The sequence below is a fragment of the Microcaecilia unicolor genome, chromosome 4, assembly GCF_901765095.1.
Source record: "Microcaecilia unicolor chromosome 4, aMicUni1.1, whole genome shotgun sequence".
NCBI classification, from domain to species: Eukaryota; Metazoa; Chordata; class Amphibia; order Gymnophiona; family Siphonopidae; genus Microcaecilia; species Microcaecilia unicolor.
The window spans coordinates 309,653,881-309,672,261 of NC_044034.1; the positions used below are offsets into that span (position 1 = coordinate 309,653,881).

At 45.3% G+C, this 18,381-nt stretch overlaps 1 protein-coding gene across 1 annotated transcript in view; it reads left to right on the forward strand.

Moving 5' to 3' along the window:
• CDCA2 (cell division cycle associated 2) overlaps window positions 1-4,564 on the forward strand; it is a 254,447-nt gene extending 249,883 nt beyond the window's left edge. The window contains exon 16 of the mRNA XM_030201830.1: window positions 2,470-4,564. Within this exon, the coding sequence (XP_030057690.1) occupies window positions 2,470-3,947 (1,478 nt within the window). The 3' untranslated portion in view covers window positions 3,948-4,564. The remainder of the gene's footprint in view (window positions 1-2,469) is intronic.
• The last annotated feature ends 13,817 nt before the right edge of the window (window positions 4,565-18,381 follow it).

An 18,381-nucleotide genomic window follows, 5' to 3' on the forward strand; every position in this document is an offset into this window, starting at 1 on the left:
GAACCCGGATGTGTCTCTCCTGGGGTGGGGAGCTCATGTCGATGGGCTTCACACCCAAGGAAGCTGGTCCCTCCAGGAACGCGATCTGCAGATCAATCTCCTGGAGTTACGAGCGGTCTGGAACGCTCTGAAGGCTTTCAGAGATCGGCTGTCCCACCAAATTATCCAAATTCAGACAGAACCAGGTTGCCATGTATTACATCAACAAGCAGGGGGGCACCGGATCTCGCCCCCTGTGTCAGGAAGCCATCAGCATGTGGCTCTGGGCTCGCCGTCACGGCATGGTGCTCCAAGCCACATATCTGGCAGGCATAAACAACAGTCTGGCCAACAGGTTGAGCAGGATTATGCAACCTCACGAGTGGTCGCTCAATTCCCGTGTAGTGCGACAGATCTTCCAGGTGTGGGGCACCCCCTTGGTAGATCTCTTCGCATCTCGAGCCAACCACAAAGTCCCTCAGTTCTGTTCCAGGCTTCAGGCCCACGGCAGACGGGCATCGGATGCCTTCCTCCTGGACTGGGGGGAGGGTCTGCTGTATGCTTATCCTCCCATACCTCTGGTGGGGAAAACTTTGTTGAAACTCAAGCAAGACCGAGGCACCATGATTCTGATTGCTCCTTTTTGGCCGCGTCAGATCTGGTTCCCTCTTCTTCTGGAGTTATCCTCCGAAGAACCGTGGAGATTGGAGTGTTTTCCAACCCTCATCACGCAGGACGAAGGGGCGCTTCTGCATCCCAACCTCCGGTCTCTGGCTCTCACTGGATGTTGAGAGCATAGACTTTGCCTCTTTGGGTCTGTCAGAGGGTGTCTTCCGCATCTTGCTTGCTTCCAGGAAAGATTCCACTAAGAGGAGTTGCTTCTTTCTATGGAGGAGGTTTGCCGTCTGGTGTGACAGCAAGGCCCTAGATCCTCGCTTTTGTCCTACACAGACCCTGCTTGAATACCTTCTGCACTTGTCTGAGTGTGGTCTCAAGACCAACTCTGTAAGGGTCCACCTTAGTGCAATCAGTGCATACCATTACCGTGTGGAAGGTAAGCCGATCTCAGGACAGCCTTTAGTTGTTCGCTTCATGAGAGGTTTGCTTTTGTCAAAGCCCCCTGTCAAGCCTCCTACAGTGTCATGGGATCTCAATGTCGTTCTCACCCAGCTGATGAAACCTCCTTTTGAGCCACTGAACTCCTGCCATCTGAAGTACTTGACCTGGAAGGTCATTTTCTTGGTGGCAGTTACTTCAGCTCGTAGAGTCAGTGAGCTTCAGGCCCTGGTAGCCCAGGCCCCTTACACCAAATTTCATCATAACAGAGTAGTCCTCCGCACTCACCCTAAGTTCTTGCCAAAGGTTGTGTCGGAGTTCCATCTGAACCAGTCAATTGTCTTGCCAACATTCTTTCCCCGTCCTCATTCCTGCCCTGCTGAACGTCAGCTGCACACATTGGACTGCAAGAGAGCATTGGCCTTCTATCTGGAGCGGACACAGCCCAACAGACAGTCCGCCCAATTGTTTGTTTCTTTTGATCCCAACAGGAGGGGAGTGGCTGTGGGGAAACGCACCATATCCAATTGGCTAGCAGATTTCATTTCCTTCACTTACACCCAGGCTGGGCTGGCTCTTGAGGGTCATGTCACGGCTCATAATGTTAGAGCCATGGCAGCGTCGGTAGCCCACTTGAAGTCAGCCACTATTGAAGAGATTTGCAAAGCTGCGACGTGGTCATTTCACACATTCACATCTCATTACTGCCTGCAGCAGGATACCCGACGCGACAGTCGGTTCGGGCAGTCAGTGCTTCAGAATCTGTTCGGGGTTTAGAATCCAACTCCACCCCCCTAGGCCCATGTTTGTTCTGTTCCAGGCTACACTCTCAGTTAGTTGGATAAATTGTTAGGTCAATCTCAGTTATGTCCTCGCCGTAGCGAGGCCCAATTGACCATGTTTGTTGTTTTGAGTGAGCCTGGGGGCTAGGGATACCCCATCAGTGAGAACAAGCAGCCTGCTTGTCCTCGGAGAAAGCGAATGCTACATACCTGTAGAAGGTATTCTCCGAGGACAGCAGGCTGATTGTTCTCACAAACCCGCCCGCCTCCCCTTTTGGAGTTGTGTCTTCCCTTCTCTTTGTCTTGCTTCATATGAGACTGGCCGGCACGAGCCGGTTTCGGGCGGGAAGACGGCCGCGCATGCGCGGTGCGCATGGGCGCGCGAGGACTAGCAAAGGCCTTTGCTAGTGAAGATTCCGATTGGAGGGGCTGCCGTGGACGTCACCCATCAGTGAGAACAATCAGCCTGCTGTCCTCGGAGAATACCTTCTACAGGTATGTAGCATTCGCTGTATGTGTAATGAAATTGCACATAGGCTGCTATATGTCCATGTTGTACATATTTGTCCCCCTTCAGCATTTAACTCCTAATCCTTTGAAAATTTAGCATTTTTAACTTTTTTTTTTTGTTGTTGATTTTTAATTTAAATAGGTGGTAATTTGGGCGCCAGGGAGACATGCAAGGAACCTGTGGAAGATGATTCTAGAAAGAAAAATACAGGTAAAAATTCTATTGGGAAAATCATAATTGGCACTGAAGGATATCTCTTTGATATGTCCGAAGATGAGCAAGTGGCTGATAGATATGAAGAAAGGCAAGACCCTAGAAGAAAAACATCTGTGAAAGAATGTATTATGGTTGTTGAAGACACCCAAGCTGATGAATGTAACACTTTAGAATTTAATTCCAATAGAACGTCTTTCCACTTTCCTACCATAAATAGTACTACATCTGGACCAAAGAGTGTGGTCATGAACATGTTGGAACAAGCTGGTAACATTGGCAATGATGCCAACTCAACAGCAGTGCAGAACAAAACAGAAGAACATTCTAATATCAAATTGCCCAGGGAAGATATCACAAGTTATAGTGATACTGCAGTTATCCAGAGGCGGCACAGCAAAAGAGGCAAATGCAGACGGCATAGCCTTCGGCTGTCTGAGCGGCGTTCGTTAACAGTTAAACACATTTCACGTGCTAATGCCAGAGATGTGTCTGTGCACCTTCCAACTCTTGTAAACCAAAACACGGACCATTTCTTATTGGCTACTACAAAAAAAACTGAGGATGCACTAGATATGTCCTCTCTAAAGGAGAAATATACCTCTTCAGATGCTACAATGGGATGTACGCCTAACCAAATTCTGTCTGCATCTTCAACAAAAGTGCTGTGTCCAAAAATTGAAGAGCATGGCAGATGTGAAGGTGGTAATTCATGTTATAACAGAGATTGTATATTGCCTGTGCTCACGGAGTCTAGTGCTAAAGAAAAAGCTAAAATCCAGTCAAAAGCAAGAAGAAACACTATCTTCTGTCCCTTTCCAGAGGTTGACATCTCTGAAGGCACTTTGGTATCACCTGAAAGGAACAGCCATGGTTTCCATTCTGACAGGCCAGTTCTTCCTTCAATAGCACCATCTAAAAATGATCCAGAGGCCAATGCTAGTGATCACAGCTTCTGTATAGAAGAGGTACTTGGGTCAGTGGCCAGTGGTGACAGGAAGAAGGTGAGACGCAGTGCAAGACTGTACAGGAGTTCAGGAATATCTGGGCTAACCTGGGTGGAGACCTCGCCACAGAGTCATAAGGATATTGCACCCAGTTCTCTAAAATCCAGAAGGAAAACCATGAGCATTTCTGCATTGAAAATCAATAAGAATAGTCCCCAAAGTTGGAAAAACAATATGAAGTTCTCAATGCCAGACAAGGAAAATTGTGAAAATGTGCCAGTTTTATTTTCCTTTAACAAATCAAGACAGAGGCGGAGCATGTGTGCTTTAACTGTTCAAGACACTGGTGCTTCAAAATTCCAGAAAAGTAGAAGAAGTTTTTCATACAAAAGTACCACAACTTGTAAACCAGATGTAGACAAAAAGGATCTGCTGGCAGAGAGAGAAATAAATGACTAGCACATCTCATGCTTCCTATTTTTCATTGTTAATATTCTGTCCTATAGATTGGTTCCTAATCCATTTCCCTTAACTTCATCAAGCAAGTGCAGTGCTCCCCACAGTCTGAAGGTGAGAATAGGATATTGTGGGTTTGGACATCTTTTAGCAAAGACAGTGTGCACTGGCTGCTTTAATTTCCAGCCCTCTTCTTTTATCAGTCTCAGAATGTTCAGCTGAGAGTATTATTATATAGTTTATAATACTTCTGTTCTGATGAAGTAGTCTGCAGATACATCTATGCTGACTGACTGATTTAGAAACTGAGATTCCATGTTTATTACTATGCCTGCACATCCCTACATAATTCTGCGTTTTGCACCATTATGGAAAGTTTTTTTTTTCTTTATGCTTAAAATCATTTACACTTGAGAGCTGTAATCTTAATACCCTCTGCATATCTATGTGGTTTTTCATTATGCTACCTGGTTACTTCAGCAACTTGCAGTGCAGAGTGGCTACTATGTAATATGTTTAGGTGAAAAACATTTTTGAAAGAATTAAAATCCCACATTGTTTCTAAGACACGAGAAGCACACTTCAAAGTGTCACCATAGACAGGCTTGCTATCCCCTGCCTCCCTACCTTTTTTTGTTATCCCTGAATTGATGTCCTTGATTTGATTTCATGAATAGTTATTTCTTGTAGAATGTAACTGTGATGATTGTGGAATTATTTCATGTACATGATTATTTTTGCCTTTAAAAAATCAGTATATCCACTATTTTAAAATAAAAAAGTTTCCCCCCTAATTCTGTAATGAAAACTATCCAGAATGATTTTAATTTAACACCAACAAATGAGCCAAAGCAAGTATTTTACCAGAAATATTTGTCTTGAGTTTGATTCACAAGCTTGGCTGCTTCTCCTTGGGCTCAACAGGAAGTGTTCACAGACACAGGAGTAGGTGGGGAAGAGGAAAGACTAGCCCTTGCACAAAAGTGGCACCTTTTAGTCAGACCTAGGATGCATGTATACTGGATTTTAGGAGATGCAGCAAAAGCCAGGGCTGAAAATCATTAGATGGAGCTAGCTAAAAAGGGAAAAATCTAGGCAATTGCATATGGAGGCCATGGTACTGTAGCCCAGTGGAGACCAGTTAAAATAGAGGTGGAAGCTTCAAGGAGAAAACTTCCATGCTGAAAAAAGTATGTAGTACTGCTACTTTTAATAAATAATAAAAGGTTTCATAAGTCCTGGTAATGGAGGCAGTAGAGTGTGTTCAAGTGGTTTTATCATCACAAATGTCAAACTGTATATCTGACCAGTGTTCAGAACAACTGATTCATAATCAAATGGCCAAGTATCATGGTGAGACAAGTTGAGCAAAAACAAGGACAGTAAAGGTTATAATTTGAGATGACAAAGCAGCATGTGCCTCATTTATGAAAAGCTTATTCTGTAGGTACAAAATGGGATGAAAAAAAAATAGTCAAATAAAACATGGCTTAGAGACCTGGATTTCTTCAACTGACCAAAATAATGCAGCATTGAAAGTAGGAAACATTGCAGCCTCTATCTATAGGAAAAGTAGAGACAAATCCTATATACTGACCCTCTTCAAATAAATCCTTATTTTATAAAATGTTGACTTTAAATCATTTGCAGTAAATTTTGTGTTTGCAGTATTAAATGTCAAGTTTTTTTTTCTGTTATAGTTCCAATTTGGTGGAATGAACTGCCACAGGAGCTGCAGGTGGAAGATGAATAGGTAGCAGTTTTCAAAACCGAAGTCTCATTTTTATGCAGGCTTTGGTTGAGATTGCTGCTGGGAGACATTTGGTGGCTTTCTTTTTATTGGGTTGTAACTTAAGGTTGCTGAATAGCTATGGTTTGACTGCTTTATATAAGATGTTTACACTTTTTTTTTTTTTTTTTTAAATCTGTAAACTGAGGTGAGTATGTGGAAGTCGTAGCGTATAATTTGAATTAAATAAATAATACTCCAGTATTCTGAGAAAAGATCCAAAAACTCTGGATCTTGCAGAAAGATGTTCTAGGATGTGATGCTCTGTTCTAGAATTGCGACCTTCCAGCTTTATATAATGGCCTTGGAAGCTCAAGCTTTTTTTGGATGGTATTCCTCAGGAGGAAAATGACAAATTGTTGAACTCTGGGTAAGCTCTGCTTAGGAGGCTTTCCGACATGAATTAAAGCTTCAGCTCTATATGAGTATCCATAGGAGACTGGATTTTTTTTGCACAAGAAAAAAAAACATTTTGGAAATAAACAGTTAATCATTTTTTTGAAACTCACTATTTCAGACACTAGGGAGCAATGCATATAATCAAGGAAAGAGGCCTTTCCCTTGTATGAGGAAGTTCAGTTACTAAAAGTAGCTGCTTCTTCATTATCCTAGACATAACAGCATCAACAGCAGTGGAAACGTGGTGGACCTTGCCAGAGAGACAGAAGAATCCTGAAACCAGTAACCATTAGACTACTCCTCCCTGTTAAATCCTACTTCTTCCAGCTTCTGTTTGGTCAGTCCTATGCCTGCAGTTGATGCCTCTTTGACTTGGAGCTATAGACACCTCAACCACATCCTCTGTGTTCCTCTTCAACTCTTACAGGGAATTATGCAATTTTGCACAATTATATACATGCATAATCAAGTAAATACTCAGGGTGTACTTAAGCCTAAGAGCTTCTGGCCAGGAGCTAAGCAGCTGCTACAGGGGCTTGTTATGTGTACACATGCTGTTCCAAAAATATTGTGTTTGAGGTAGCTGCCTCACCTTATCACAGAACTGCCTCTAATTCTAGAATGGCAAATAATTTTTTAATTTTCATGTAAAACTGCCAGCACATTTGTCCCAGGACCACATTCAGTCTAGAATTTTATAATACCATTCATTCACATTTCTTCAACAGTCTTATGAACTATACTCCTAAGCCCGAGCAATGTGAACAACCAAGTGTGTAGAGATGTGCTGGCTCAAACAGGTCTGTACCAGAAAACATAACTTTTGCACACTTCCAAATTTTGTAGAATTGCAGTGTTAATAAAAAAAAAAAGTTATTGATAACGTTTAGCATACAGTACTTGGAATAACTTAAAAGTTAATGTTTGTGTATAATGCTGGGGATAATGAATTTAAAAAATAGTGGATACTAAATGGTTGCAGGCAGGAAAATATCAAGTGACAACATATTATGTAGAAACAGTGCAGTTTTTCTAGTGAAAAAGGTGCCGGTACTCAAATACCAGGCCACCTCTTCAGGGGTGGGGTGATCACTAAGGGATCCACCCCAAAATAGCCAGGCCCCCTGCAACTAGTCACAGAATCTATGACAAGGCAGAATTAGTATGTAGAGCCTGAGCTCTTTCATTAAAACTTGGGAACCATGGGTCAATTTTAGCAGACAATGGAAAAGGTGCCGGTACTCAGTACCCCCAAGTACCCCCTCAAAAAAAACCCTGTGTAGAAGCCAGTTGAATACAAGGGCCTGGTAGTTCGGAATTGCAGTATTATTTTAAAAATTAGAAAATATTTCAAAACCAACATTTTGAGTTTTGGGGTCCTTTTACTAAGGAGCATTAATGGATTTAGCATGCATTAACGAATTAGTGTGAATTAAGTGCCATGCAGCCCATAAGTATACAATGAGTGTGACATTTAACACATTAAACCTGTAAGTGCACCTTAGTAAAAAAAAAAAAAAAGGACCCCCGTTATGAAGGATGGGTACTAGTTAGGGCTTGGTAAGTTTTTTTTTTGTTGTTGTTTTGTTTTTTTTTACACAATTTGTTTGCTCCCCTTTTTTACACCAAATTTTTAGAAGGTTGCAATACTATATATTTCCATATCATCATGCTGATCAATCCATAGACTGGTGGGTTGTGTCCATCTACCAGCAGGTGGAGATAGAGAGCAAACTTTTGCCTCCCTATATGTGGTCATGTGCTGCCGGAAACTCCTCAGTATGTTCTCTATCTCAGCAGGTGGTGGTCACACACAGCAGCAGCTCTGGCTAGGCCTCCAAGCCTAATTTTTAGGTTTTGTTGAGTGCCTGGGGTTGAGGGCTCTTCTTGAGCAAGTGCAAACCTGGTGGCGCCAGGTCCCTCCTTTTCTCCCCCCTCCCGCTGGCTCCGTTAAAAAAAAAAAAAATTTTTGAACGTCCTTAAAGGCGTTTATTTCGACGTTTATTTAAACGTTTATTGCAGCTACTCACCGGGACACCAGGTCGTTACAGCTCGGAGCGGAAAGCAGGTAATTTTTACCTTTTTATAGCGGGCAGGGGGTTCCCCGATTGATCTCCACGTGGCCTATGGCGTCGGAGGGCGAGGGCGCAAAGAGTCGCTCCCCGGATTGTGCGCTTCTAGAGGGGATACGGGGGTCTTAAAGTCTGATTCGCCCTTGTTGGGTGACAGTTTCGTGACCGATGAGTGTCCCGGTCCTTCCTCCGGTGTGGCGGTTTTTCCCGCCATAAACGCCCATCCCCCGCTGCTCGCCTCCGCCATCTTGGCCGGCCACGCGGCTCGGACGGCTTCTTCTTGGCCCGGCCCTTGAGGTGGGAGACGTTAATGCCATGAACGCCTTTAATTTGGGCGACGGCACAAAAGCGGCTAAACTTAAGCGCCGTTCTTCCCGCGCGGCTCCTTCGCGGAGTGTCGCGCCGGACGCCATTTTGGATGCGCAGCATGTCTCTCCCCCGCTCTTGCGAGCGCCGGTTGAGAGTGCATCTAGGGCTGTAGCCCAGGCTGTGGAAGTGCACAGTCTGGGGGGTTTCTCCCCTGAGTTTGTTTTGCTGCTGCATCAGGCCTTCCTTATGCAAAACGCTGCCCCTGCTCCCTCGTCTGGTAAAGAGGTTGAGGCCCCCGGAGGTAAACGCCCTCGGGTTGATTCCCAGGCCTTGGAGGACTTTGTCTCCTCCGATGTAGATGAGGGCAGCGTTTCTGAGTTCTCCCAACGGTCCTTTGCGGATTCCTTGGAGGAGACGGATCCCCGCTCGGATGGAGCGGATGACCCCTCTGCAGCGCGGATCTTTCGCTCAGAGGATTTGCCCAACCTGTTAGTGCAGGCCATGGGCATTTTGAAGATTTCCTCTCCGGAGGACGTCTCTCCCTCAGCCCCTGTTGGTTCTGCCATTATGCTGGGGACGAAGCGCCCGCCTAGAACCTTCCACGTGCATGATGCTATGCACACCTTAATTTCGGCTCAGTGGGATGTCCCGGAAGCGAGCCTTAAAGTGGCTAGGGCTATGTCCCGCCTCTATCCTTTGCCTGGAAGTGAACGTGAGGCCTATCTGTGGCCTACCGTGGATTCTTTAATCACTGCGGTGACTAAGAAAACGGCGTTGCCGGTGGAAGGTGGCACGGCCCTAAAGGACGCCCAAGACAGAAGATTGGAGGCGGCCTTAAAGTCGTCCTTTGAGGCGGCTGCTTTAAGTTTGCAGGCCTCAGTTTGCGGCTCCTATGTGGCCAGGGCGTGCCTGACTATGGTGCAGCGGGCTTCCCCCTCGGATCATTCCTTGAGGGCTGATTGGCCGGCCCTGGAATCGGGCTTGGCCTATTTGGCAGACTTGCTGTATGATGTCTTGAGGGCCTCAGCTAAAGGCATGGCTCAGACAATCTCTGCGCGGCGGTGGCTTTGGCTGAAGCATTGGTCTGCTGACCACGCCTCTAAATCCCGCCTGCCTAAATTGCCTTTTAAAGGCAAGCTGCTCTTTGGGGTCGAGCTGGACAAAATCATGACCGATCTCGGCACGTCTAAGGGCAAGAAGTTACCAGAGGTCAGGGCTCGGGCTAGTACTCGCCCCGGTACCTCCAGAGGACGGTTTCAGGAAGCCCGTCGGTACCGCCCGGGCAGGTCGGGCTCTTCTGCCTCCTCTTCCTTCAAGAGGAACTTCTCCCCCAAGCAGCATTCCTTTCGCAGAGACCGCCGTCCCGGAGGTGCTCCCTCCGGTCCTCCCCCAGGGTCTCGTACCCAATGACGGGGCCTTGGTCCACCCCCCAGTGCAGATTGGAGGACGGCTGTCCTCGTTTCTGGGCGAGTGGACCACAATAACTTCAGACGCTTGGGTGCTGGAAGTCATCAGAGACGGCTACAAGCTAGAGTTCTGCCGACCCTTAAGAGACGGGTTTGTACTCTCTCCCTGCAAGTCTCCGGTCAAAGCTGTGGCAGTGCAGCAGACCTTGGACAATCTGATCCGCCTGGGTGCGGTCGTTCTGGTGCCAGAAAATCAGCTTGGCAAGGGACGTTACTCCATTTACTTTGTGGTACCAAAGAAAGGAGGTTCTGTACGGCCTATCCTCGACCTCAAAGGGGTCAATCGGGCCTTGAAAGTTCGGCACTTTCGCATGGAGACTCTCCGCTCTGTTATAGCGGCAGTGAAGGCAGGGGAGTACCTGGCATCCTTGGGCATCAAGGAAGCGTACTTGCATATTCCCATCTGGCCTCCTCATCAACGCTTTCTGCGTTTTGCAGTACTGGGCCGACACTTCCAGTTCAGAGCCCTCCCGTTCGGGTTGGCTACTGCTCCGCGGACCTTCTCCAAAGTAATGGTGGTCATCGCGGCCTTCCTGAGGAAGGAAGGAGTACAAGTCCATCCTTATCTGGACGACTGGTTGATCCGAGCCCCCTCTTATGCAGAGTGCGGCAAAGCTGTGAACCGGGTGGTTGCTCTTTTGAGCTCCCTGGGGTGGATCATCAACTGGGAGAAAAGCCAGCTGCGCCCAACTCAGTCCCTGGAGTATCTGGGAGTTCGATTCGACACCCAAGTGGGCAGAGTGTTCCTGCCAGACAATCGGATTGTCAAGCTTCAGGCTCAGGTGGACCAGTTCCTAGTAGCCTCTCCTCTTCGGGCTTGGGACTATGTGCAGCTGTTGGGCTCTATGATGGCCACGATGGAAGTAGTGCCCTGGGCCAGGGCTCATATGAGACCACTACAACACTCTCTGCTGCAGCGCTGGACTCCGATGTCGGAGGATTATGCTGTGCGCCTTCCCTTGGACCCAGCAGTGCGCAAGGCGCTGAGCTGGTGGACGCAGACAGACAAGTTGTCTGCAGGAATGCCTCTGGTGACCCCGGAGTGGATTGTCGTCACGACGGACGCCTCTTTGTCGGGCTGGGGAGCCCACTGCTTGGGAAGGACAGCGCAGGGGCTCTGGTCTCCTGCAGAGGCAAAGTGGTCTATCAACCTCCTGGAACTCAGAGCCATTCGGTTGGCGCTTTTGGAGTTCATCCCGGTACTGGCGTTGAAGCCAGTACGGGTCCTGTCTGACAATGCCACGGCTGTGGCCTATGTCAACCGCCAGGGAGGTACCAACAGCGCCCCTCTAGCCAAGGAGGCCATGAATCTATGCCAGTGGGCGGAAGCGAACCTGGAACAGCTGTCAGCGGCCCACATTGCCGGAGTCATGAATGTCAAGGCGGACTTTCTCAGTCGCCATACCTTGGAGCCCGGAGAGTGGCAGCTATCTGCTCAGGCGTTCTTGGGCATCACGAAGCGCTGGGGCCAGCCGAGCCTAGATCTGATGGCGTCATCGGCCAATTGCCAAGTGGCGCGCTTTTTCAGCAGAGGACGGGACCCTCGATCCCTGGGAGTAGATGCTCTTCTCCAACAGTGGCCGACACAAGAGCTCCTCTATGTGTTCCCGCCCTGGCCCATGTTGGGCAGGGTGCTAGACCGGGTGGCAAAGCATCCGGGCCGGGTAATCCTGGTGGGTCCGGATTGGCCCAGACGTCCCTGGTATGCGGACTTGATCAGGCTCTCAGTCGACGATCCTCTGCGGCTGCCAGTGGAGCAGGGTCTGTTACATCAGGGTCCCGTGGTGATGGAGGATCCCTCCCCCTTTGGTCTTACGGCGTGGCTATTGAGCGGCAGCGTCTAAGGAAGAAGGGCTTCTCAGACAAGGTCATCGCCACTATGCTGAGAGCGAGGAAGCGCTCTACTTCTACTGCTTACGCCAGGGTTTGGCGTACCTTTGCAGCGTGGTGTGAAGCAGGCTCATGTTCTCCATTCACTGCTCCAATTTCTTCAGTGTTGGCATTCCTGCAAGAAGGTCTGGAGAAAGGCCTGTCGCTCAGTTCCCTTAAAGTCCAGGTAGCGGCCCTGGCTTGCTTCAGGGGCCGCCTGAAGGGTGCTTCCCTGGCTTCGCAGCCAGATGTGGTGCGTTTTCTCAAGGGAGTTAATCACCTGCGCCCTCCTCTGCACTCGGTGGTGCCTGCGTGGAATCTCAACCTGGTGCTGAGAGCATTACAGAAGCCGCCTTTTGAACCCTTGTCGAGGGCATCTCTGAAAGACCTGACGTTGAAAGCAGTCTTTTTGGTGGCTATCACTTCAGCCAGAAGAGTTTCCGAGCTCCAGGCACTCTCATGTCGAGAGCCTTTTCTGCAGTTCACTGAGGCAGGAGTGACTATTCGCACAGTGCCTTCCTTCCTGCCCAAGATTGTTTCTCGCTTCCATGTGAATCAGCAGCTCTGTCTCCCTTCCTTTCGTAGGGAGGACTACCCAGAGGAATACTCTGCTCTTAAATATCTGGATGTGAGACGAGTCATCATCAGATATTTGGAAGTGACCAATGATTTCCGGAAGTGGGATCATCTGTTTGTCCTGTTTGCAGGTCCTCGTAAGGGTCTGCAGGCTGCTAAGCCTACAGTGGCAAGATGGGTCAAGGAAGCCATTGCAGCGGCTTATGTGGCCGTGGGGAAGGTGCCGCCTATCCAGCTGAAGGCTCACTCCACTAGAGTTCAGGCGGCCTCGATGGCAGAGGCCGGCTCCGTCTCCTTGGAAGAGATATGCAAGGCGGCAACTTGGGCATCGGCCCATACATTCTCCAAGCATTACCGCTTGACTGTGGCGGCACGGGCGGAGGCCCGGTTTGGAGCTTCAGTGTTGAGGTCAGGGATTTCAATGTCCCGCCCTGGGTGAGTACTGCTTCGGTACATCCTGTTGGATTATTTGTAGTAAATAATTAGCAGATTTTATACACACAGCTTCAGCTTTAGAAATGTTAATTTCTTTTCTTCATCTCTCTCACATACACCCCAGAATAATTCACTGCTGAGTCACTTTAAAGTTGAAGTAACAAAACATCTGTTTACTCACAGTTTGTAGTTAGATATATATTCAGCAGGCTTATATATACATAATATAATACATTTGGTTTATCAGCTCTTTCCATGTGCTTAGATGGTAATGGATGCTCACACCACAGATCCTCAGCTTAGGGAGAGAGCATTAGAGCTCCATGTGCTGTGCTGTTTCTAACCCCCACAGGAAGTTGCATGGGTGTGACCTCTCTAGGCAATTCACATCAGAGGTCACAGAGTAATCACAGAGAAAAAATTGGTGACAGACAATGCATGTAAAATACAATACATTATTCCAACAAACCCCTTCTCATGCATAACTGTCATGCAATTATTAATTCATACAAAGTCCAAGCTTTATTCGCAGATTCACAAAACGTTCTCTGGGTAACGGTTTGGTCATGATGTCAGCTGTCATCTCACTGGTGTGACAATAGTCTAGACTGATGACCCCTTCTTTCGCCAGCTCTCGCACGTTGTGGTATTTCGTTGCGATGTGCTTGGTGCGTGACTGAACCTTGTCATTCTGTGACAGTCTGATGCAGCTCTGATTATCTTCCATTATCTGGATTGGTCTCTGTTCAGCTATTCCAAAATCCAGCAAAAGATTTTCAATCCACATCAGTTCTCTGCATGCTTCTGATACAGCCACATATTCAGCTTCTGTAGAAGACAGACTCACAATACTTTGTTTATGACTGGCCCAAGAAATATGTACATTTCCATACATAAACACATATCCACTTGTGGATTTATAATCAGAATGATCCCCTGCCCAATCTGAATCACAGTAACATATTAGTTTTGGATTACTATTGGCTGAAATCTTTAATTTACAATCAATGGTACCTTTTAAATACCTTACCATCCTTTTAACTGCAGTCCAATCTGATTTGGTAGGTGAGCTGACCCTTCTGCTCAAAATTCCTACTGCATTTGCTATATCAGCCCTGTATGTGGTAGTCAGATATAAAAGCTTACCTATGGCTGATCTATATTGGATGTTATCTGGTAAAGGTTCTCTTACTGTTTCATCCTTCAGAAAATCAGTGATCATGGTAGTGCTTACAACTTGGGCATCTTGCATACCTAAACTTTCAATAAGCTCGTTTATTTTCTGCTTCTGGCTTAGAAGATAAGAACCATCATTTTGTTTCTCAATTTCTATACCAAGATAGTATGACACATTACCAAGTTCTTTTATCTCAACATTCAGATTTAAATATTTTACAATGTCCTTGTACTCTTGCTCACTTTCGCTTGCAATGAGCAGATCATCAACAAAAGCTAAAATGTATGCATATTGTCCATTTCTGCACCTAGTGTACAAGCATTTATCTGCTTCACCTTGCTTAAATCCTAAATTTGTCAATATTTCATGCAATTTGTCATTCCAACATTTTGCACTTTGCTTTATCCATAAAGACCTTTGTTTAATTTACACACTAGCTGTCTTTGTTTTGTATTTATGAAACCTGTTGGCTGTTCCATGTACAAGTCTTCAGTTATATCTCCATGAAGAAATGCTGTTTTCACATCAATGTGGTTGACTTGCATGCCTTTTGAGACTGCAATGCTCAGAAGTGTCCTAATTGTCGTGTGTTTCACTACAGGTGCAAACACTTCATCAAAATCTTCTCCATAATTTTGAAGATATCCCTTTGCGACTAATCTGGCTTTATACCTTTCCACTTTTCCTTGTGCATTCCTTTTTAACTTGAATACCCATTTGCATCCTATAGCTTTCTTGCCAGGAGGTAATTTTGTAAGAATCCAAGTTTTATTTTTATGCAATGAATCAATTTCTTCTTGTGCAGCTTTACGCCATTCAGCAGCTTCTTCTGCTGGCATTTTCTCAATCTCATCCCATGTTAAGGGCTCTTGAGCTTCTGCTGACTTTGTTAGGTAAGACAGTCTTGGGGGTGGAACACCTTTGTTTTCCCTGGATGAGCGTCTGACAACAGGTTGGTCCGACCTTTCCGCATCCTCTAAATCTGAGAGTCCTTCTCCAATTGATTCCCCTTCTCCAACTGTACTGTCTTCTGCAATGATCCTTTCTATGTCTGCTTCCTCTGCCTGTTCCTCATTAGATACAGATGAGTTGCTTTCAGACATCTGCCTTGGTATGGCATTTATATACACTGGCATGTCTATTATGGTTCTAGTTTCATATTCTGGATGATCAGGCTCATCTGGGATAATCCAGCCTTTATCAACCCTTTTGTTTTCATCAAAATATGTAACATGTCTTATGCCAACAATGCCAGTTTTCAGATTCAAAATTCTATATCCTTTGTGTCCTGGAGCATAGCCAACTAAAATGCCCCTTTCTGTTGTGGAATCCAGCTTATGCCTTCTTTGCTTTGGTACATGAGCATATGCTGTACTTCCAAATGTTCTTATGTGTGACAGGTTTGGCTTCCTACCATGCCATGTCTCATGTGGTGTGCGCTCAGCGCCTTTAGTTGGCATTCTGTTTTGTAGGTACACTGCTGTGAGAATGGCTTCCCCCCATAGTCTTTTAGGGAGATTGCTATCTGACAGCATACATCTGGTCATTTCCACAAGTGACCTAAATTTTCTCTCTGCAACAGAATTTTGCTCTGGTGTATAAGCTACTGTTGTGATATGCTGAATGCCTTCTTGTTCTAGAAATGTGCGCATGCTTTGTGAAGTGAACTCACCACCATTGTCGGTCTGAAGAACCTTTGGTTTTCTTTCAAATTTATTGCTCACCATGGCTACGTATTTCTTCAGCATGTCTGTGACTTGACTTTTTTTCTTTCAGCAAATAGGCCACACAGTATCTAGAGAAATCATCCAAGAATATTAGCACAAATCTGTTATTTCCCAATGATGGGATATTAAACGGTCCACATAAGTCACTGTGTATTAAGTCCAGTACTTTATTACTCCTATTTCCTGTGTATGCAGGAAATGAGGGTCTCACACCTTTTTGAGTAACACAGTCTATGCATTTCTCCATTTTACCAGTATCTGCACTTATCTGAATGTCAGTGGCTAGTTGCTTACTGTAAAGATCCTGGATCACCTTAAAATCACGATGTCCCAGGCGGCGGTGCCAGATTTCCAGACTACATTTACCATCATTCTTCCTTACTTGCGCCATATGTGAGGCTTCACCTGAAATGCTCAGTTTATAAATATCATTATGCATAAAAGCTTCAGCATACACTTCATCATTTTTAGAGATTGTGCACTTACTGTTTTCAAAATGAATCACAAATCCCTTCTTATCTAATGTAGATACACTAAGCATATTGCAAACTGCTTGGGGAATATACAAGACATCACTTACAGGAATTTCTTTAACTTCATTAGACACTTTGCATTTTAAGAATCCAATGCCTTTTGCTTGGATCTTAGCAGTCCCTGCGTTTGCAGTATTAAGAATACCTTCTTCTGGACACATTTCCTGAAAGAAATCCTTACAATTGGTTAAATGGCATGTGCTCCCCGAATCCAAAATCCAAGTACTTTCATTTGAATTATTATTTACCATAGTCAAAGATTTTTCTGCCATTAGAAAGCTCTTATGTTTATCATTGTCCTTTGCACATGTCCTGCTTGGAAAATTCTTTTGTTCCATTGGCTTAGGTGAGCTAGAGGGGGTGTTTTGTGTTTCCTTACACCATTTAGATACATGTCCCTCCTTTCCACATGAGTAGCAAATCAGCTTGCCTTTGGGTGGAGTTTTCACATAGCTCCGCCTTCCTCTATTCTTTGCCAAGAAATTTGTTTCATTTCTCTCTGACTGTCTTTGAGAACACATCTCCTCAGAATCATTAATTATGCATTCCTGCCTCAGTTTTGATGCTGCCTGTTCAAAAGATTGCCCTTCAATGGCTTCATTTACAGACCTAAAAACATCAAACTTCTTTGATAGTGAGGTAAAAAGAAATGCTCTTTTCAATGCATCACACATGGGAATTCCAGAAAGTTCTAGCTTTTGAAATGAAGACATAAGATGCATAATGTGATCATTACACTTACTTTTATCCCTTAATTTGGTTTCATTCAACTCTGCCAACCAAATTGGTTGCTGTTTTGCATATGTAGTTGCATACATAGTTCTCAGTTTATCTAAAATTTCCTTTGCTGTATCTTTTGCCTCCACCAATATGGCTTGTTTCTCTGAGAGAGCTTCAAAAAACATGCACTTCACATAATAGTTTGCATTGTCCCATTCAGCCATATTTTCAGCTGTTCTGTTTTGGTCTAAACATATACTTAATTTCTTTGCTTGAAGGAGACATTTGAATCTTAGCTCCCATCGCTGATAATTATATGCAGTTAATTTAGGCACCTTGAGAGAGTGGAAAAATGGTGAATTTCCTCCCTCAGCCATTGCCTTCTGTTTGGTGTGTGTGGGGGAGAGAGAGAGACAGACTGAATCTTTCTTTTAAAACTTAAGAGAAAAATTTGGCTTTTTCACTGCCTGGTAATATTTCTCTTCTTCCTTTTTCAATTCCTGGGCTGGGCCCATAACTTTTTTGTTGGATTATTTGTAGTAAATAATTAGCAGATTTTATACACACAGCTTCAGCTTTAGAAATGTTAATTTCTTTTCTTCATCTCTCTCACATACACCCCAGAATAATTCACTGCTGAGTCACTTTAAAGTTGAAGTAACAAAACATCTGTTTACTCACAGTTTGTAGTTAGATATATATTCAGCAGGCTTATATATACATAATATAATACATTTGGTTTATCAGCTCTTTCCATGTGCTTAGATGGTAATGGATGCTCACACCACAGATCCTCAGCTTAGGGAGAGAGCATTAGAGCTCCATGTGCTGTGCTGTTTCTAACCCCCACAGGAAGTTGCATGGGTGTGACCTCTCTAGGCAATTCACATCAGAGGTCACAGAGTAATCACAGAGAAAAAATTGGTGACAGACAATGCATGTAAAATACAATACATTATTCCAACACATCCCACCAGTCTATGGATTGATCAGCATGATGATATGGAAGGTAAAATTATGTATCATACCTGATAATTTTCTTTCCATTAATCATAGCTGATCAATCCATAGTCCCTCCCAGATATCTGTATTGTTTATATTCTGGTTGCATTTCAGGTTCAAGTTTAGTCTTCAGTTCCTGTTCAGGAGGACTTCGTGTTCAAGTTTTTCAATGGATTCTTCAAGAGTTGAGACGAATTTGTGTTACAGTGAGCTGCTGCATTCCTCTCCCCTCCGTTTTACGGGGCTGGATTGAGACTTAAATTCTGCCGGCACTCCCTCCCGCTTCGTGCGGCTGTAGGGCAGCTTTGTACCCTTCCCGCTTCGGCGGTGTTAGGGTCAGTCAGCTCCTCCCGCGGTTGCAGG